General features: G+C 36.2%; 1 protein-coding gene across 6 annotated transcripts in view; it reads right to left on the bottom strand.

Annotated features, from left to right (window-relative positions):
* Window positions 1–23,198, bottom strand: part of LOC150100421 (myocyte-specific enhancer factor 2-like) — a 287,084-nt gene that overhangs the window by 41,063 nt on the left and 222,823 nt on the right. For all 6 annotated transcript variants that reach the window (XM_090402909.1, XM_090402910.1, XM_090402912.1 and 3 more), the window contains 3 exons: window positions 22,586–22,750; window positions 11,160–11,301; window positions 5,924–6,111 (listed from right to left, as the gene is read on the bottom strand). In XM_090402909.1, the coding sequence (XP_090259035.1) occupies window positions 5,924–6,111; window positions 11,160–11,301; window positions 22,586–22,750 (495 nt within the window). The remainder of the gene's footprint in view (window positions 1–5,923; window positions 6,112–11,159; window positions 11,302–22,585; window positions 22,751–23,198) is intronic.

Raw genomic sequence — 23,198 nt, 5'->3', positions numbered from 1 at the left:
TGTATTTGTATTTTTCATGGCATTTTTGTGTGCTTTATATATGGTTCCTGCCAGTTCTTTGTGCTCAGTCTTCAATGTATGATTTCCTGCCATTTACTTTGTTTTGTTTCCCACCATATCCTTTTTCGAGCCATTTCCACCGTTTAGTAACCTCAGCTACAGTTTTCTTCATGAATTTATCACTCTTCAATAAAACATGTTCAACAGTTTGAGAGAAGCAGTGTCAGACTGCATACCTGTGATTAGGAGGATAAGCCAAGTGAGCATTAAGTGGATGAGTAAGGATATAACGTATGAGCTTCCAAAAGGAAAACAACGTGAAGGGAATATAAAGAAAAAGATGATCAGCATACTCACAAGCAGTGCAAAGAAGAAGAAGGGTGACTAGTATGGTAAGAAAGGACAAATCTGATTATGAGAGAAAATTAGCTAAGCAGGCCAAAGTAAATCCATAAGAGTTTCTTGTTATTAGAAAGTAAGAGGAAGAATGGCTATAGAGGGATAACTTTAATCAATGCTGAATCTGAAAGGTAGCAAAAAAAAAAAAAAGTTAAGTTGCTGAGCAATCACTTTGCAAAGGTATATCATCCATGTAGAGATTTTACAGTTGCTGACATGAAAGAGTATGATGTCAGAATTGAGATAGATGAAGTGCTCAGCATACTGAAAAATATCAATTTGAATACAACTGTGAGTTCAGATGGCATGTCTGTATACGTGCTGCACCAATGTGCAAGAAAAGTGGCAGTGCCACTAAGGAAACTGTTCAATCTAAGTCTCAGCTCTGGCAAGGTTCCAAGGAAGCAGAAAGAAGGTAATGTAGAAGGTGGCTCCAAGACAGACGTGGCAAATTACAGACCAATTAATATCACAGGAGTGGTGAATAAAGTATTGAGATACATGGTGTATCTCAATACTTGATATGGTGATTAGTTGGTTAAAGATAAAATCTAGCAGTGAGTGGATAGGAATACAATACTCTATGGTGGGTATCACGGTTTTGTAAATGATAGGTCCTTCCTTAGTAATTTACTAATGTTTTATATTATTATTATTACCCCAAGACCTCAAGGAGTCAAAGACTCATCTGAGAGGTCCTTTTATCACACACACACACACACACAACAGCTCATCATACCATGTCTTAAACACACTCAAACTCCTTGCAGACACCACACTCTCAGGCAAGGCATTCCAATCATTCACAACTCTGCACGAAAAAAACCTGCCTCTCACTCCCCTACTCACACCCTCTTTATACAGTTTCCAGGGATGACCTCTGGTTCTCCCACTATTTTATGTAGAACTTCTCCAGCACTGATCCTATAACAACCCCTTAACAACTTGTAGGTCTCTATCATATCTCCCCTCTTCCGCCTGTCTACCAGACTCTGCAATTTACATCTTCTCAATCTTTCCTCATACTCGACATTCCAAAAGTCAGAAACTACCTTAGTCAGTCACCTTTGGATCCTTTCCAACATCTCTTCATCCTTCTGAAAACCAGGTGACTAAATCTGGGCACAATAGTCCATGTGTACCCTAATCAAAGCCTTATACAACGGAACAAGAATCTCCCTACTTTTACTCAGTGTCCTCTGCATCATTCCCAGAAGCCTTTGTCTTCTCTTCACAATTTTGGCTATGTATCCTCTAAATTTCAGATCCTTATCCACTATCATCCCCAGATCTCTTATTTCCTCCACCTCAAACAATATATCCTCACCAAGCATAAATTCTGCATTCCATCTTTGTTTTCCAAATTTTAAAACTTTACATTTTGCAACATTGAACTCACATCCCCATTTCCGTGCCCAATCTCTCTCAATTTATTCAAGTCTGCTTGTAAGGCCACAACATCTTCACTACTCTTCATGGTTCGTCCCAACTTTGCATCATCTGCAAACAACTGAATATCTCCATCCAAATCTTCACCAAGTTAAACAAACAAGTTAAACAATAATGGCCCTAAAACAGACCCCTGAGGCACTCCACTAGTGACTTTCCTTTTCCTGGATATCGCTCCCCCATACACAACTTGTTGATACCTATCAGATAGCCAGTCTCCAATTCAATGCACCAATCTAATATCCAACCCCCATCTGCTCTAGTTTGACTGTCAACTTATCATGAGGTACTCTATCAAAAGCCTTTGCGAAATCCAAGTATATTACTGTGTATCCTTCTCCTCTGTCCAAGGAAGCAGTCACTTTATTGTAATAAGTAAGTAGATTACTAAAACATGACCTCCCTTTAGCAAATCCATGCTGTCCATCAAAGATAATACCATTGTTGTCAACCCAACTCTGGATCCTAGTTCTCACAAGCTTCTCCAACAACTTAACCACAACACCTGACACACAGATAGGCCTATAGTTTGATGATTCAGTTTGATCACCTCCTTTATGAAGTGGCACAATCTTGCGTTCCTTCCACTCCTTAGGAACTTGACCAAGTGCAAGACTCATATTAAAAAAAATATGTCAAGGCAGGTGTCAACTCCCTGGCACATTCCTTCAGAATACGTGGTGATATATTATCAAGTCCCACAGCCTTATTAACATCTAGTTTACTCAATTCCCCATACATCTCTTGCTCACTTACAGTCAGTCTCTCCTCCCCATCATCAACTGCTCTCAATCTCTCCATGAAATCACATTCACAAGATTGAAAGACCTTTATGAACTGCTCATTAAGTATCTCCATCACACATTCCAGAACAGCTGTCTTTATACCATTTCCTCCAATCAATGTCATCCTTCCATAATCATTCTTTCTTTTGCTGGCTACATATCGAAAGAACTCCCTAGGATTCTTTTTGACTTCATTACCTAATTGTTGTTCATGCCTCTCTTTAGCTACCCTCACCAACCAAGTCACCCTCATTACCTGATCTTTGTAGACCTCATGGAATTGGTTACTTCCACTTCTCTTATGCTGCCTCCACAATGCCCTTTTTCTCTGTATCGCAAGCTTAATCTCTTTATTCATCCATCTCACACCTACCTTATTTAACCTTCTCACCCTTGGAATACATTTAGACATTGCATCTACTAGATAGTTTTTGAAAATCCGCCAAGCTGCATTGATCTCTTTTCCAGTTAACTCCTCATTCCATGCTACAGCCGTGAGCTCTTCATAATCACCCCCCCTCACCTTGATGTTCCACATATACCTTTTACCCTTTTCTCACAGAGGTCCTCACACTGCTGGCAACAACCCAGGTAATCACCTCATGGTCACTCTCACCAATTGGTGGATGATTTGACACCTAATTTATAATTACATCCTCTGATGAGATGACCAAATCCAAGACCCACAATCCTCGTGTGCCTTCTGTTACATACTGTCTGAGGTAGTTATCCCTGAAAAACTCAAGAAACTCATTTTCTTTACTTCCAGTTGCAATCTCATCATTCCAGTCTATATTGCCATAATTAAAATTGCCCATAATGATCACCCTTTTCTTATATGCTTGGCTAATTTGATTATACATTTCATTATCACCACCATCCACATTACCTGGTCTATAACAACATCCAACCAAGTATTTGATTCCATTCACCTCTATCTCACACCATACTGCCTCAAAACCACTGGCACTATTTCCCTCTTGCATCTCTACTTTGTATGGCCATAACTCTTTCTCTATCATCAATAGCACTCCCCTCCCTCCCTTTTTACCCCTTCTATCCTCACGAAACACATCATACCCTTCCATCTCTATTCCTGCCAGGATGTCGTCCTCTTCCAACCATGTCTCACTTATTCCGACTATCTTTGGGTGAACAGACGCAATTAGTGCAATCATTTCATCTGCCTTGTTTCTTAAACTTCTAGCATTTGTATACAAACACAACAGCTCATTTCTGGATCTACAGTTAGTTCCACTGATACCACTCACTCGATGTGATCTCTCCATGCTCGACTGGGGCCATTTCCCTTTCTGCTTATTCATTTTAGAACCCTTTCCAATTCTAACTTGATTCCTCTTGATCCCAGGTCATTCCATTCCTTTCCTGTCTACACATGCTCTCACCTCCTCTTGGAGCATCCACCTTTCTCATGCTGTGTACCCCTGTCCACCCTGAGCCTCCCCGTTTCCCTGCTCCTCTTGCACACCCATTCTCTCATTTTCTATACTCATACCACTCACTTCCCCATTCATAACCACCTCTTCAATCTCTCCTGTCTCACTCTCTTGCTCTTCCACATCACTTCCCGCTTGATCTGATTCATTCTCTCTACTCACTTCTCTACCTTCCAGCAGCAGTCTCTCCAAGCGACTCACACCATAACCACTCAAATGCAGTCCATCGCTCCCATACAGTTCACTTCGTCCTTCAAACTCATTCCACACATTAACAAACTGTACTCCCGTCTCCTCACACATTTCAGCCACCATATCATTCATAATCCTTGCTCTCCGCCTCATTTCACCACTGTCATACCTAGGCAACACACTGACTACCCTTCCTGTCATACTATTCTCATCCTTCTAAGCAGCAGTTAGCAAGTTGCCCATCATGAAAGGTTGGCATACGCTTGTATCCGCCGAAACTTTTATAATCTCTATATTCGGCATGAAACTCTTGTAGTTTCTATATTCGGCTATGAAATAATGTTGGATTCAATGTCCACTTAATTTGAATAATTTTGTATTGCCGAAGTGAAGCCTTTTGGCTCTCTTTTTCAGTAATTTTTGGTGGCTTTTGTAATGTGACACCTTTTTTTTTTAGGAACTCGTATCATAAAGCACAAGTTCTGTATCACTTCATCCTGAGTATTCTTAGTCTAGCTCCCACTGACGAGACCTCAAAAAAGGTCAAAACCGGTCTGGGTAGTGATCTTCCCCCATAATGTATAACATCATACATCTCCTAGGAGATGTGTTTTACATTATGGTAAAATACTAAGGACAGTGATCAGAGCTGGCTCCACCTTTACTACAAGCTGCCCATCATGAAAGGTTGGTGTACGCTTGTATCCACCAAAACTTTTATAGTCTCTATATTCGGCATCAAACTCTTGTAGTTTCTATATTCGGCTATGAAATAATGTTGGATTCAATGTCCACTTAATTTGAATAATAAATGAAAAATACAAAATCAATAAAAAAATATATAAACAAATCCCTTAACCCATCCACAATACAAATGTACTATAGGTTCACAAATAAATCTTTCATGGGTGGGAGCCTATATATAAAAAAAAAGTTCAAGAAGCTACAATTACCCAAGTGAATGTCAATACCATCCTGGGAATGGAATGGAATGGAAGTTAGTCATTTTTTTTCCTCCAAAGTCACTATAGCAAACCTTGTGCTATAACATAAGCGCCTCCATAGTGCAATTGGAAGAATAGCAGGACATTGCAACCTTTGACAGGATAAAGACTAGTTTCATTCTTGTTGTGATGAGAGAAATCTTTATATGGGCTTTTTTAACTGAAGATGAGTTAGCCAATCTCGTGTGGAGATAGCAGGATTTTTTTCTCCTGGAAACTCAGGTTTCTCATCCCCCATACAGGTAAATTGGATGTGAGGACACACTGATAGATAGTGTTGTGTGTTGATGGTATAAGTGTCCTTGTACTAGTAGTAGTAGTTAGAGGATTAAGTAGGAGAGATGTTGAATTGTATCCTTGGATTCCTTCAAGGTGTCTACTATTTCTCTGATACCTAGCAGTTCACTATAGCAAGCATCTATTGTATAAACTAATAGTAATTCCAATTTTATCATCGGTAGTCTCTAATAATATCATACATGATACATTTTATGTACTACTTTGAATGTAATGTTCCCCATTTTATTTGCATATTATTTCACCATTACCTGAAAAGCATACAGATTTCACAGATAACTCTAGGAAGTAAATAATAGAAGTGCAAAAGAATAAAATTTGAATCTTAAATTAACCTTACCAGCGTTGTTGTAGAATGGGAGTTAGGTATGACAACACGAAGATTGGGGCGACTCCCAGAAGGAGAATGCTGCTTTCCTAACATTTGTTTGGAGCTTAATCCCGGTGAGCTACTACCAGGAAGTGAAGATGGAGAACCAGGCCGAGGATAGCCATTGGAAGTAACTCCATTTATATCTAACATTGTTCCTAAAGAAAACAGATCTATATAAGATATTTATTTACTTCCACTACTACTACTACACAGCCAAAAATAATAACTCATAACAAATCTTAAGTTAATAAACATAGTACATGTATTTCATGAAGACTGGATCGATTGCAAATGTTTATCCTCAAAAGCTACTTTAGGAAGCAAATAAATTAACACTATTTAGCAGAAACAAGCAGAAATGATATTTATCAGAAAAAAATAAGGGCTGGTGATATGCAACATATTACCTCTCCAAGCCAAGCCAACCACAACTTCCTGCAGTGTAGACTGTTTTTACAAATGGCACTCTGGCAAGCTTGGTGAGTATATATATCGAATACCATAAATTCGATTGAAATAGGCCTAAGTTCGATTCTCGTCGCGATGGGAAGAATCTTTATCTGGACGATTTTCAATCGAAGGTGAGTTAGCCGATCCCACATACAGACAAATCAGCCCTTCAGAACACATGCAATTTACAGACATAGAATACCAGTTGTAGTGGAGGTGGGTGGTAGATGGCGTTGATGGAGATGATTCGTAGTAGAGGTTCAGTGTAGTGGTTGAGACAGTTGTAGGTGTCCTCCCGCAGTGAGTCTTCGGACTCCTTGGAGGTGTCAGGAATAATAATAATAATAATAAATGCACACCTTCGTAGCTGGAGGAAATGCCAACTAAATTCCTAGATAGTAGATGACTTCCATCATCTAGTGAAACACCACTGCTTTACTTATAGTGGTTCTGAAGTGGCTGTTACCATATTTGGTTTCCAGAGTAAGATTTCAGTTTCTGTCTTACCCCCTTTGTTTTTACATGCAATGTAGATAAGAGTATCATGGGTGTTCAAACACAGTGTATGTACCACAGAAAGACAATTAGATTTGCCATATACAATGGTATGGAGAACTCTGATAAACAATGATTGGCCTTGGAACATCCTATGTAGTGATGAAGTGCATTTTCATGTTTGTGGAACATTAAGCTGTCAAACTGTTGCATCTAGGATATAGAGAATCCCCCATGCATTTCAACAAGTTTCCTTACATTTGCTAAAGATTACAGTATGGATAGGATTTACAGCCAAAGTGTTCATTATTGAGCCATTTCTCTTAGAAGAAATCCATTGAACCGGATTTGTGACTTGCATGGTCATGGCTGCACATTATTGGGACATGTTGAGCAGTTTCATCATCCCACAACTACAGCAAAGAGGATGCCTGAACACAACAGTGTTGATGCAAGATGGAATACCTTTCCACACAAAGAGCAAAGTAATCAGTCACTCATTTTCTATGTTCCATGTTCACCAGACTATAACCCCTGTTGGTGCAATTACCTCAAAAGCATGGTGTGTCAGAGCTCTTCATGGCAGATTTGAAAGACAAAATTGCACATCATGTGCAAAACTCATTGACAGATCAGTTGTGTTTCTCTGTAGACAACAACAGAGACCAACATACTAAACGTCACCTCCATTGGTCATCCAGATCTCCTTGCAATATGTCAGCTCTATGTTTTTTTGTTTTTTTTTTTGTATCACATCATTTTATGAAATAAACATAATCAAATAACTTCGTTTGTCATTGACTCTAAATCATTTCGCAATCACATACCATCCAGTTCACATTAATGTAATTTTCTTCTGCTCACAGCACCATATTTCCCCTATCAATCATTTTAGAATAAATTTTTTTTTGTTGTTGTTAACAAAATCTCTTCCCCATGATCTGTTTAGGGTACCCACCAAGTTTGAGTGTATTTTGTTTATCAATCTACAGATCCTATCTACAGATTGTTCTGAATAGGGTTACTTTAATTTGAAACACCTAGTGTGTGTGTGTGTGTGTGTAGAGACAGAGAAAACAGTTAACTTCACATCAACATGTCTGTGGATTGCTGTGCATTATGGGATACAACTTGAAGGGATTTAAACATTTAATAATTTTTTTATTTAGTAATTATTTTTATTCTTTTTTTTCGTTAGAATGAAATACAGAACCTGGAGATTTTTTTTTTTTATTAGTTATGAAAAACCACATCATGTAAATGTGTTCCATTTGGCTTCATATTATGGGAAGGGCCACTACTGAGACTGGTTTTGACCTTTATTGAAATCTCATCAGTGGGAGCCAGATCCAGAAGTGATACAAATGTTGAAGTAATGCAGAAGTCATATTGCCATTTACAAGTAGATGAGACCTTGATCAATAAAGGTGGAAACTGGTCTGAGTAGTGGCCCTTCCCATAATGCATAGCATTATACTTATTTGTAAGGATATGTGGATACCAAGGCAATTGATGTGAAGTCATTAGCCTCTATATACAAGTAGCCCAGTCGTGAAGTGACTTCACGTGCAAACTTTGTATGCTTACACTTGGATAAAGGATGAAAGATGCTAAGGATATAATTTCTTAGCATCTTTAACTTATAGTATAACCAAGAGAAAAACATTCAACAGCTTAAAACAGTGATGCTTCTATACATATCCTAAACAGAAAGTTAATAAAATGCTACCTATAAAGATTAATGTTTTACACACACACACACACACACACACACACACACACACACACACACACTTAACAAGGTTACAAAACATTTTCCATAGTGATCTGCTTCTTATTAACCCATTTAAATCCCCATCTCTGAATTTATTCAATACATTTGACTCAGACATCATGGAGAGGGGGGGGGACATGTTTGTTTATACCAATTGGAAGACCACGGTTAAAACTGGCATTATTACAGATGACTTAACTAACAACTCCTAAGGAGAAGTTATTATTTTTTAAATAAAAAAAAACAAACTTTTTTTATGATAATGATGAAATGAAGGATTTAACTGCCATATTATACTGTTTATTTAAAAAAATGAATTTCTATGTTGTCACAGCAGTATCAATATTTAACTGCACTCTTTTTAAATGGCTAGGCAAGAGTATATATATTGTGATAGATGAAACAATATTATCATTTTCCAAACTTAAAAATTACAATGAAGATATAAAATTCTGAAAGCTATCTGAAAAAGAAAGTTTCAGTACAGTGGTATCTCGCTAATCTGAACCTCTTTAGTCTGAACCCTCCAGTAATCCAAACTGTGTTTGAAAGAAAAAAAAGTTTTATTTATTACATATTATTATTTTGTATACTATTAATAATTAAGGATGTAGCATTCTCAGTTGCTGCTGCTTGGGAAGCCATTGAACCTGAGGCAATTCAAGCATCATGGAAAAAACTATGGCCTTCTAGAATTACCAAGATAACTACAGTGATACACAAAAAGAGGAACTTCAAAACGTGCATAATTTGGTTAAAAATATAAATCCAAATGTTGAAATTTCACAAACAGATGTTACAGAATGGATTCACTTTAGAACCAAAAGTGAATTCGAAATCAAATCAGACGCTGAAATTATAAATATAAATATGACACTACAGAATGAATTAGAAGACGATGCTGATGATAAAGAACTTGAAGAAAAAAAGTAAAACATGAAGAGGCAGTTGACAGTTTTAATATGTGTATAGAATGGGCTAAGCAGAATGATACGCCATTCCACAAAATTTTATTGCTAATGCAGCTCTGAGAAGAAGCATTCGAAAAAACTTTAGCTTCCAAGAAGCAAAAGAAAATCAATGACTTTTTTTTACAAAGAAATAAAACTTTTTTTTTGTGTTATTTTGTGAAAGTTTTTTTGTGTTGTGTACAAGAACATGATTTTTTTACGCAAATTAAATTATACACTGAGCAATGCAATTTTATTAAATCAGAATCCTCAACAATACAGGTACATACAAACTAATTTTTTTACTAAAATAAACTTGTGTACTGTATTATTTTTTAAGTTTTACATTAAAGTACAGTAGCTTTTTTTTATCAGATACTTCATTTATTTACAGAATTAAATTGAGGTACCATTAGAATCTGATTATTTTTGTCTTAAGCACTATTGTCTCTTGGGGAAAAATTCACTAATCCGAACTTTTCACTAATCTGAATGAGAACGGTTTTTATTAGTTCAGATTAGCGAGATACCACTGTATTTGATGTTTTGCACTGCCTAAACTTAATATCTATCAAGACTAAACTAGCACTATACTAAAATACTAGTTTTTGACATTTTTTTTTATTTTATTTTGTCTTTTTTTTCATACAAGCAATCTTTCTTTATGGTTGTTTTCATATACTCCAGAAGTGAAGCATGCTTTTGCAATACTGCAAAGTTACCTTGCAGCCAAATTTAAGCAGCAGTATTGAGAATGATAAATGGCAAATAATACCAAGGTGTAAAAAAAAAATAATAATAAAACAAATATATATATACACACACATTTATTTATTTAGTTACTTAATCAGAATACTTTGCTATTTTCTGAACTATCAACAATAACAAAAAATGCCTTTAGTCTGGAAAGTAACATTCGTTTGATAAGTATTTTTAAAGCAGTCATAGCATATTACCTTGCAGCCAAATTTAAGCAGCAGTACTGAGAATGATAAATGGCAAATAATACCAAGGTGTAAAAAAAAATAATAATAAAACAAATATATGTGATATATATGTAATATAAAAACAAATATATGTAAATATATATGATTCATCATAGGATAGGATTGATATCATAAGATAGGGTATGTTATGATTCAAAGTATTATTATTATCTTACCTTCATAGTATTGCCATGAAGACAAGATGATAATAATACTTTGAGGGAACTTACCTTCCCTCTGAGGAGCTGATAATGACCATAAAAAAACTATATGGTAGTAGAACTTTCTAGTGTCAAAAAGTAAATTATCTTGAAACAATTTCGTTAAAAATTTAAACTAAATAGTGTTTTATTTTAATAAACAGAATATAGATTTTAAAAAAAGGATAAATCAATTTCAATTTATTATGTCCAAAACTTAGAACATAATAAAATCTCTTGATTAATTTCATTAAATTCTCAAAAAATAAATTTTTAAAAGAATATTTTTAATTTAAAAAAGTTTTTTTACTAAGCTTTTTTTTTCTTTGTCTGTTTTGTTTAGCATACCTGATGAACTGGGTCGAGGACTAATGCTGGTATGAGGTGGCATTTGCGGTGAAGGCTGCATTAGACTGTCTTGGTAAGATGTAGTGTTAACAGGCAGTGTCACTGGCATACCTCCAATTGTCTGGCCTAGTGATGTCTGGCTCTGTTGGCAGAGAATATAAATTTTATCTCTTAGTGTGCATGCTCTAATTTCTTGAGTTGTTGACTTATGATTCTATCTAAATGCACTTAAACAAAGTTCATTAATAAACAAAAATCATTTTCCTATGACTATCCAATAAACTGATTTATAATTGTTCACTAAACTTCCATTAGGTTGAAAGGTCAAGGTTATTGGGGTTTAATTTTATGTATTTATTAATATATTAACCACCTTACCAGCCATTATGGATCAAATACACATCCTCATACGCTTCGCATTCATCATATATTTCAATGTAATATCAATGGTATTACAATTTCAATATGCACTTCGCATCCATGATAACTTTGACGTCTATAGACATCTTGGCCAGTAGCATGGCTAATGAGCACCATAATACCTGTGATTAACAGAGCTCTCCAATTCCAACACATTTTCATTAGTGTTAAACTTCAGTAACAGCTCACAAAAATAATGTGAATTTATTAATAATATGATTATTAATAAACAGTAACCCTATCCTAATCAAAAACAGAATGGGATCAAATGTGTGCACATATAACTAGAATATCCTTAAGGCTGGATCCTGACTGGGTTTTAAATATGTTTCCTTCAGAAAGAAAAAAAAGATTTGTGATTCTGTAGTAGAGCCTTGATATCATCAATATTATGGCAAAACCCACAAGAGTTCCACTGTAGAAAGTTACCTATTATTTTGGCATTATAAGCTTGTTCGATTTCTGAGATGTTGAAGAATTACCTTTGTCAGGCTTATATTTATCTACTGATTTAGGGAAGTGTGGATGGCCAGTGTTCATATCTTCTGGAAAAATGTTTAATATGTCATCTGATGTGTCAGGATCATTTGGTGAGTTTAGTTTGCTTTCAGTGGATTAGAATCTGGTGGTTAATCTTTAGGTGAGAACCTTGCCATAATTTTCTTGATAAGTGGGTTCTCATATCAAATGGGGTCATTTTTGGAGCTGCTTCATGAGTGAGACTGTAGGTGGTATTACTTGATGTGCTTCACAGAGCATTCATGATTGCAAAGTTCAGCTATGGAGAAATTATCAGATGGTGGAAAAGACATACAGGTTTGAGTTGCTATTGATATTTTCTTAATTGTCACCTTTTCAGCATAAGAAAATTTCAGAACAGGTCTAGCTTCCTCTTTCCATCCTCATGTGATATATTTGGTTCTATTTTTATCTTTTGTATTTCTTTTTTATACTTCCACCTCTGGCACACAAAGTTTTTTGTTTTTTTTAAACAATAAAAATTATTGGAACTACTGACACTGCAGAAAAGCATACCCCATCAACAAGTGATCTAAGCACGAATGTTACTGGTGCAACTGAAATTGCAGAGAAATATACTCCATTGAAGAATGACTTAAACATGAAAGTTTCCACTTCTCAAAGATATGTTGATGTTACAACTTATTCAAAGTGGTAAAGAAAGAAATGCAAATAATACAATCCTTCCTATATAGCATTTAGATTTAGTCAAAAAAATATGACTGCCCACAATGCATTGTTTGGCTGACATTTTTTCCCTAAATATTGGTATAATTCCATCAAAATATTGGGAACTGTGTGTAGAGGCTTAAGTGCTGTGAGAACATCATATTGGAAGCTTAATGGATTGTATACAGCACTCAGAAAGGATTAAAAACAGAAATTAATTCTTCCTATATTTCATCTCAGTCAATGAGACATCATCAGGGATTACAAAAAAACTAATGTAACATAAAAACAAATAACAAACAATACTAAGCCCAACCAAGTGGGAGACACTAAAGTCCTATCTAGGTGGAGTGCCCTCTAAGGGCGGTTGGGCCAGGAATGTAAAGTGGGACCTCTGGTGATAAGCGTTTCCCAAATCTTAGGAAGCTTAATGCAACCATACTTGTTAAGATTTGGTTGATTCCTGAGAGCTGCTGCTGATTCTAAGAATAGTCTTTCTCTTTTGAATTTGCTGTGGTGGAGCATGGTGGTTTTTTTCCATGAGATCCTGTGGGTTGTATCCAATCCTTTCTGAGTACTGTATACAATCCATTAAGCCTCCAACATGATGAAACATTGGAAACAATGCCCCAGCAATATGAGAATGTCAACTGCTCTTTTTTTAAAAGAAAGAATGACTTAAAATCAAAGAAAATATTGATAAAGTAAATGCTGATTGGAAATTTATAATGAAAATTTATAATTTATAGTAATCAATGCAGGCTTCGATTTCTTATTAAGAGTTGTGTGCATTTTAAATGCAGATTTTTTATTAAATTGACTTATTTCTAGAACTATATATGTAAACTAATTATGTATCATACATTTTCTTGATTAGCATATTTTCCACATACTGTCATAATTTCCTTTCCAATAATTTTTTTATGAATATTTTCATAGAGATCATGAAAAAAAGATTTTTATCTAAGTTCCACAGTCTCAAAAAGTTTTAAGAAAACAATGATAGACTATCCTCCTATGATAAGTCCTAGGACTCCATAGAGGTGTCATGTCATAATAAGTGAAGTCTTATTGTAGGAGGTCCTGCTATTACACACACAGCTTAGCAAACCATGTCTTAAATTCATTCACTGTTTCCACCTTCTTTCCACTAGACTATCAGGTAATGCATTTGACTCATTATGCAAAAGACCTTTGCCAGCTTTAATGGATATAGCATATCCACATTTCCACTAACAGGTTGAGTTCAAATTCTACCATGGACATTACGTGGGAGATGAATTTCATTGCCAAGTGTGTGTGTGAACACTAACTTGGTTATTGGACACTTGAAGTGGATGGAATAATTCTGGATTTGGTTTCTAGAGTAGGGTTATAGATTACGTAAAAAAATAAATGTAAAAGTACATAATATATAAATTGGTGGGAATCACATAAAAAACTTCTCACTCCCTTGAGTATTCCTTCTTCTTCTTATTATTATTATTCAGGCCTCCATGGAGTCAAAAGACCCATCGTGGGAGTTTCCTAAGAAACACAAAGTCTATCAAGACTCATCGAGGGGAGGTTCCCCCCTAAGAAACACAAAATCTATCATACCACTCCTTAAACTCATCGACCGTTCTCGCTCTCACCACTCCATCAGGCAATGCATTCCATGGTTCAACCACCCTCCATGCAAAGAAACCACTCCTCACCCTCTTGCTCACAGTTTCCTTTCGTAACTTCCAGGGATGGCCTCTTGTCATCACTCCTTCCCACTGTTCAACCAAGCGAAAGAACTCCCCAGTGTCAGCCCTGTAACCACCTCTCAGCAGTATAAAAGTCTCAATCATATCACCTCTCCTTCTTCTATCCACCAAATTCTGCAGTCCACATTCCATCAGCCGATCCTCATAACTATCATTGTACAGTCCTAAAACCATCTTTGTTATCCACCTTTGTACCCTTTCCACAGTTAATTTATCCCCTTCAAATCTTGGGGACCAAATCTGAGAAAAATAGTCCAAGTGTGGTCTGATCAGGGTCTTATACAACGGAATGGTTTTATCTCTGCAGGTCAGCATCCTTCTCATTATTGCAGCAATCCTCTGTGTTACCTTCACCACCTTTGCAATATGTCCCCTAAATTTCAGGTTTCTATCACTCATCAACCCCAGATCTCTTGTCTCTCCTACTTCCTCCAGTATAACTCCTCCCATAGAGTATGCAGTGTCCCATCGATGTTTCCCAAACCTCATGACCTTACATTTTGCTGCATTAAACTGACACCCCCATTCATTTGCCCATCTATCTAGCTTATTCAAATCCTCTTGCAGGGCTGCTGCATCTGTATTATTACGAATAATCCTTCCCAGCTGCACATCATCTGCAAACAACTGAATATCCCCTTGCAATCCACTGATAATGTCATTGATATAAAGGTTAAACAATATAGGTCCCAGTACTGAGCCCTGTGGGACCCCACTTGTAACCCTCTGCTTCCTTGAAACTGCCCCACCATACACAACTCTCTGATACCTATCGGACAGCCAATCCTGAATCCAGTTGACCAATCTGACATCCAGACCCATGTGCTGCAACCTAAATATCAGCTTATCATGTGGCACACCCTATCAAATGCCTTCCCTAAGTCTAAGAAAATGGCAGTATATGCCTTTCCATCATCTAATGCTCTTGTAACTTTATCATAAAAGGCTAGCATATTGCTAAAACAAGAGTGCCCCCTTCACAAATCCACGTTGACTCTCACAGATAACATTACCCTAATCTGCCCAATGCTGTATACGGTCCTTCACTACTTTCTCCAAGATCTTACTAACTACTGATGACACACAAATTGGTCTATAATTAGACCAGTTTGTGCCATTGCATAGTGCCATTGCATAAGGGCAGCGCAAACTGGAAGTTTGCGCTGCCCTTATGCAATGGCACTATCTTACCTTCCTTCCATTCCATGGGCACCTTTCCCGCAGCCAGACTTTCATTGAAAAGCCACGCCAAAGGCACTGTCAGTTTCCCAGCACATTCTCTCAAAACTCGTGGTGAAATACCATCCAGTCCCACAGCTTTACTGACATCCAGAGTACTCAGTATTTGAAACACACTCTTCTCCTGTACCTCTAAACCTCGAACCTGCCCAATCCCTCTAGCATTAAAACTGACTCCTCCAGGATGAAATACTCCAATAAAGTGTTCATTGAATAATTCCACTATGTCCTCTGAATCAGTCACTCTATTCCCATTTTTATCCCACAATGTCATTCTTCCACAATCATTTCTCCTCCTACTGGCCTAAAAATTCCCTAGGATTTTCTTTGGATCTTAGGACCAATCTCCTCTCATATTCCAGTTTCATCTTCCTTACCATACTAGTCACTCTTCTGGCCTGTGTCTTATACTCTTCATGCATCTTCTCTTCGCCTGTCTCCTTATATCTCTTCCATAGCCTCTTTTTCGCATGCAATTACTGTTTAATATTGTTTGCCATCCACTTTACTCCAAATTGTGTCCTCTTGTTCACTCGTGGTATACAACTTACCATTGCTGCTAACGAATATTCTTTCATAATTTCCCATGCACTAATGATATCCCGGCCTTCCAATTTCTCCCTCCATGAAACTTCCTCAAGTTGACATCTTAAGACTATTATAATCACCTGCCTTATAATTCCGCATACGTTCCCGTCTCTTTGATACTCCTGCATGTCTATTCATTTTCCACATCAAAACCATATGGTCACTCTCTCCAACTGGTGGGAGAGATGTCATCTCAGTTATTATCAACTCTTCTGATGCTAACCAAATCCAAAACTCTTGAACCTTTGTTCCCTCTATTACATGTTGCCTAAGACATTTGTCCCTCAAGAATTCTAGAAATTCCATTCCCTTATTGCTACATGCATCTTCCTCTCTTCAATTTATACTACTGTAGTTAAAATCTCCCATAACAATCATTCTTCTTGCACTTGCCAAAGTCAACTGTCTAAACATTTCCTGATCCCCCACCCTCTGTGCTCCTGGATCTGTAGCAACACCTCACTAAATATCCTGTCTTGCCCACCTCTACCTCACACCATATGCTTTCAAAATCATTAGTGCCACTGCCTTCCAAAGTCTCCACTCTTAGAGGACATAGATCATCACTTATCATAAGCAGTACTCCACCACCATGCTTTCCCTTTCTATCCTGCTGAAAAATGCTGTACCCAGCGACTTCTATTTCTGTTATTATATCCTCTTCTGTCAACCACGTCTCAGTGATCCCAATAATATTTGGCTAGGCTGATGCTATCTGCACCACCACCAATTCCTCTCCCTTATTCCGGGTACTCCTGACATTAGTATAAAGCATATAAATGCCGCTGTTTTGATACCCAGCATTATCCCCTCTAGACTCCACTTGGCTCAGTGTTAACTGATGTAGTCCCCCTTCTCCCAAGTACCCATTCCCACAAGAGGCCATCCCTGCTACCATCCTCCCTGGGACACACTGACTTGTTCAGAACAGCAATCTCTCCAGATGCCTACGTCCTTCCTCATTCAAATGTAAGCGGCCTCTTGCATACAATTCCTCTCTGTCCTCAATTGCACTCCAAGCATCCACATATTCCAGTCCTCTCTTGTCACACATTCTAGCTATTATGTCACTCAATATTACTGCTCTTCTGCTCAGCTCATCATTATCATACCTAGGCAACACACACACACACTATCTTTCCTCTCTGTGTCTTCTTTTGTACCACCTCAAGCAAGAATCTCAGATCTCTCGCTACCCTATTTACACCACCACTCAAGTCGTTTGTTCTCACCATCACAATCATCTCATCCACCCTTTCACCTCTCTTAACTGCCAAAGCCACACTTTCTATCGTTCCTCCTGGCAAACACTCCTCACGCATCCTATCTTGAACCACGGATCACTGAGTTCCCATACATTATACCTCTTACCATTCCCTCTCTCCTATTGTTTCCATTTTCTTCTCTTAATAAGTCCTCTTTCAAGGATGGCCTCTTGTTCTATCCCTTTTCCCTAATTCTATGAAAAATCTCTTATGTACTAATCCAGTAAAAAATCCTCATCAACTGATGTCTCAATCATATCACGCCACTTCATCCTGCATTATGCATGCTCATAATTACAAGGTCTGAAACAAATTGCATTTCCTCAATCTTTCTTTCCAGAGACTGGAAACCGCCTTGGTCAATTGTCTCGGACCCATATGAGGTATGATGAAGGCTTTATACAAGCCAATTATAATACCTCCTTATTTGTCAAGGAAGAAAAGAATCTTAGCTTTTTTCAATGAAGTCAATCTATAACAAGGCTTAAGAATGCACTGTTTTGTGATTGTCTGTAATCAATTCCTTAAGCCTAATGTTTGATAATAACATTACTATAAGGAAAACTATTGATTACCAAATCAGTTGAATATAGAGCGAGTTTGATATCAGTGATGTAGAGATAAAATTTTGTTTTGTCTAATTTTGCCATTAAACTGGTATATATGCATCATCAATTTCCTGATATGTACCCTCAAGGAATGTTCAGGCTACTATGACAGCACTACATGAATTAGTTTACATTATTAATAATTTTCTATCAACAAATTTCCTTCAAATTAGTCTATTACTTGTCATATCTAACATTTCATTCTTCTATGGTACATCTGACTGAATCAATCTACCTAAACCTTAATCTTCCTTTGGATCTTTTCCCTACCATCTTGGCATCAAACACCTACTTTGCTAATCTTTCTTCTTCTTCCATTCTGTTTAAATGAGCATATCACCTTAGATTAGCCCTGATTGCATATTCTTGAATGCAAACTATGTCAAGTTCCTTCAATTTTAATATAATTCTGCCAGTGATGCCATCCGTTCACTCCCCTAATCTTTCTCAGAACTCTCAGATTTTTGGTCTCTAATCTTTGATCAGAACTCTCAAATCCATAACTTAAAATTGGTTTGAACACTGTCTTGTATACTGGTTTAGTGTTTTGGCTAATTTTTCTCTTATTCCATATAAATTTATTCAACTGGCTCCCAAACATACGAGCTTCACTTATTCTGTTGTCTATTTCCATATTTAATTTGCCATCTTCACTAAAAATTGTGCCTAAATGAATAAGTTTACATTATTAATAATTTCCTATCAACAAATTTCCTTCAAATTAGTCTATTACTTGTCATATCTAACATTTGATTCTTCTATGGTACATCTGACTGAATCAATCTACCTAAACCTTAATCTTCCTTTGGATCTTTTTCCTACCATCTTGGCATCAAGATGGTAGGAAAATAGGCTAGTTCTATAGGCTCTCCATTCAGAGTGTAGCTAAAGATTTCTATGTTCTTGCCTATTTTCATAGTTTTGGTCTTTTTATTGCTGATTTTCATGTCAAATTTGTTACACCTGTTATTCAATTTAGTTAGAGACACTGGACATATTCAAGAGTACAACATCATCTGCATAAAGCAAAGAGCTAAGTTTGATATCTCCAATTGTAATGTGAAGTTTAATGCCACTTTCTTTCATAGTGTGATCAATACAGATGATGAATAAGAGTTGAGATAATGTGCATCCTTGTATTACACCTGATTTTATATCAAACCATCTTCCTTATTTGCTTTAATTCTAACTGCTGACATAACTTAAATATAGACTATGCATATTGCTCTGTATAATGTTCCATTTACCCCATATAACTGTAGCGTTCCAAAAGGTTTTTCATTGGTAACCTTGTCACATGCCTTTTCCAGATCTACAAAAACTTAAATATGGATCCATGTAAATATACCCACAATTTTTCAACTATTTGTCTTAAAGTGAAAATCTGATCTTGACAACCGCTATTTGGCCTGAACCCAGCTTTTTCTTCTCCAAGTTTCTTCACAATTCTTCTCAACCTTTTTTCAAGTACGTTTGCATAAATCTTACCTGGAACACTTAGTGGAGAAATTCCTCTGTTATCCTCACATTCAGCTTTATTCCTTTTTTTTATAGATCGAGCATTTTTATATTAGAGCTCCACTCCAATCATCTGAAATTTGACCAACTAATCTAACCTACAGCCTTCTCATTTATGTGGTGTAGCTACTGCAAAACTTTTATACCCACATAAGTATTTCTGGTCAAATATCATCTATTCCAGCTGCCTTTCCACATTTCAAAATTTTAATGGCTTTTTCTACCTCAAATAGTGATATGTACTCCTGTTCACATTCCTCTCGAAAATTTTTTAGTACTGTTCTGTTATTGATTGTTCATTTAACAGTCTTTTAAAGTAATTACTCAAAACAGATAGGATCTCCTTATTTTCAGTTTTCATTTATAAGCTTTGATTCCATTAACAGTACTCTTGCCTTCATTTCTAAGCTTTTTAAATAGCCTCCTTAATACTTTCTCACTTTTTTGATATTTTCTTCTATATTCTTACCAAAGTCTTCCCATGATGTTTGTTTAGCTACTCTTACACACAGCTTAGCTCTGTTACATTTTTCTCTGTATTCTTTCGAGGCATCTGCCAACTTATGTGCTAGGAACTTTTGGTATGCTTTCTTCTTTTCCAGGACTGCTTCCTTAACATCTTGTGTCTACCATAGCATTTTTATTTTTCTATCCTTGCACACAATGTTTTCTTCAGAGTCTGCCACTGAGACTCCGAGGTTTGGTTCATGTTTTTGAACTGTTCCTTTCTTTCTTCGATAATGTTTGTGTAGTTAGGTCTACAGTTTACCTGTAAAAGCCACTCAACTTTAATTCCTTTTAAAACTTTGTTTTATTTCTTTCAATTTCGTTAAATTCTACCAACCCGAAAACAATCATTATTATCTTTTCAAATAATTTTATCAATATGTCTCAATTATAGTGAAAAAGAAAAAAGTATCATTTTCTGCCAATAAAAATTATATTATAATGAAAAAATCTTATAAGATGAGTTGTCAGTGGTTTAATGAATATTACTGCATTACAACAGACAACACAAGATCAAAAAAATCATTAGACTTAAAAATTTTTATGATTCTTTACATAAAATAGTTTGAAATTGTTTACAGTTGTATTTTGGATTGTTGATATTTCATTGTTATTGCATCATGATGGCTGTGACAAATTTGCATTATTCAAAGAACTCAACTAACAAGTGTGTCACCACATTTATTATTATTATTATGTGACACCTCCAGGGAGTCCAAAGACTCATCGAGGGAGGCCACCAACTACAACTGTCTCCACCAACTACAACTAATCCCAACTACACCAACGCCATCTACTGCCCACCACTACCACCACCACTGGTATTTCCACAGACAATGACAAACGTCCATGCCCACGGCAGGATTCGAACCCAGCCTTTTGGCAGCAGAGTGAATACACTAACCAGACCGGCTAAAAAAAATGTAAAAGGGCAGTTGAGCTTCTGTAAAGAAAATTTATTTTTTAGCTGCCACGTTTTCCTTCCTGTAGCCTTTTTAGGTATTGCCTTTACTTTCTTTGGCTTTAGAGTTTTAGGTTTCTTCGGAGATTTTGCAGGTTTGCTCTTCTTGGCTGCTGCTGGTTTCTTCATAGCCTTTTTAACAGTGTTCTTCTAAAGCTTCTAAGCTCTAGAAGGTCACTGCTAAAAAGGCTATGTGGTTTTCTATGCGGTTTTCACTGTTAAAAAGGCTAAGTGGCTTTCTTCACAGGAGTTTTGGATTTCTTGACAGGGGTGGATGCTTTCTTTGGTTTCTTGGGCGGGGGGGGGGGGGGATTCTCTGTTGACTTTGAAGTCCCAGCACTCATCTTAAATGAACCTGATACACCCTTTCCTTTAGTCTGAATCAAATCTCCAGCAGCAACAGCCATCTTCAAGTACTTCTTGATGAATGGGGGGGTAAACGTTCAATATCTACTTTGTAGTGGGACAAGATGTACTTCTTAATAGCTTGAAGTGAAGAACCTCCACACTCTTTGAAAGACAATATGGCAGCATTTACCATGACAGACACCTTACGATGCGATGCAACTACCTTTGATTTTTTGGGCTTAGATGCTTTTCCCTTCTTCGGTGTAGCAGCAATAGAAGCTGCATTCTCTACATCAGACATGATCAAAAATTTCCAAGGTAACATGCACACGCTAGGTAAAAGAGGACGCAAATTTATAAGATACAACGATCTGTTTCTGGCTAATCAGTGTAGACATATAGTCTTGTCATCACAAATGGTCTGACTGAATCATTTGAAAAAAATTTAATGGAGATCCTAACACCAAATTTTATTAAATTCCATCCTGCAGATACAGAATTATTAATATCACTTGAAAATATTTTGTTTAACCTATAAAAATGTCTCATTGAAAACACACTTGATCTACATGGACATTTTGCGTGCATCCTAAATCCCAAATTTTTTTATTCCATCCAACAAGAATAGAGCTATTGCAATATACAATTCTGACAAGCTGTTCTCCTGCAAATGGTTTAACTGAAACCAAAACTGATATGGCTTGATAAATTTTTGTAACGATTCCAAATGCTAAATTAAAACTGATCAGACAGACGGAATAAATAATAGGTACTTATTACTTAATTAATAATAATATTACTTACTGAAACAAATTAGTACAAAACTGATTATAATATATTGAGATATATTTACTGCAACCTTTTTTTTTTTAAGGAATAAATTCATTATTTAGAAGTTATCTTATTTGAAGCATCTCATATAAGACTAGACATATATTCTCTATAAGAAATATAATCTAAAATCACTGAAAAAACATTTTATCTCAGTTTAATGCTCATTAAAAGGCTTCTTTGTCCAAATAACTCTACACACCCTATTTCCATTAAGCACAACATTTCTTTGCATCATCATTTCAAATTCTTCATTGATCTTGTTGTATTTGGCTTCAGTCCTTGGAGTCAATGCATACTGATCTTGATCTGGTTCTGGACTGTCACAACCATTACTAGAATGCTTATGTTCTTTTTTACTCAATGCCTATAAAGAAATATAACTTAGATATCAAAAACTGGTTATCTATAAAACATTATATATTAGAAACATAATGTAAAACTATTAAAAATAATGAAGCTCTATAAAATATATATTATTATAATTAATATTATGACAACTTCTATGAATTAGAATCATTGCGGAAAGTCTCACTAAGTGAGAAACATCCATCATATTTAACCTTAAACTCATTTTGGCAATGCATTCCACTCATTTATGCTCTCTATGCAAAAAAAAAAAAAAATCTATCATATGAAACATATGATAAATAGAATTGAAACATTACCTGTAAAGATGTAATAACTGAACCTTATCACACATAATTCAGAACATCATGCTAAATAAATTGTTGCTTGATGATAGAGAACCATAATAATAAAACTTTTAAATTTATTTCTTGAATAATTAGCTATAAAAGAATATGATTACATTT

The sequence above is a fragment of the Typopeltis vanoorti genome, chromosome 13 (genome assembly GCF_054136105.1).
Source record: "Typopeltis vanoorti isolate ZY-2024b chromosome 13, IOZ_Tvanoo_1.0, whole genome shotgun sequence".
Classification (NCBI taxonomy): Eukaryota; Metazoa; Arthropoda; class Arachnida; order Uropygi; family Thelyphonidae; genus Typopeltis; species Typopeltis vanoorti.
Note: the sequence above shows the minus strand (reverse complement) of the source record. Positions and strands in the feature narration are given on the sequence as shown.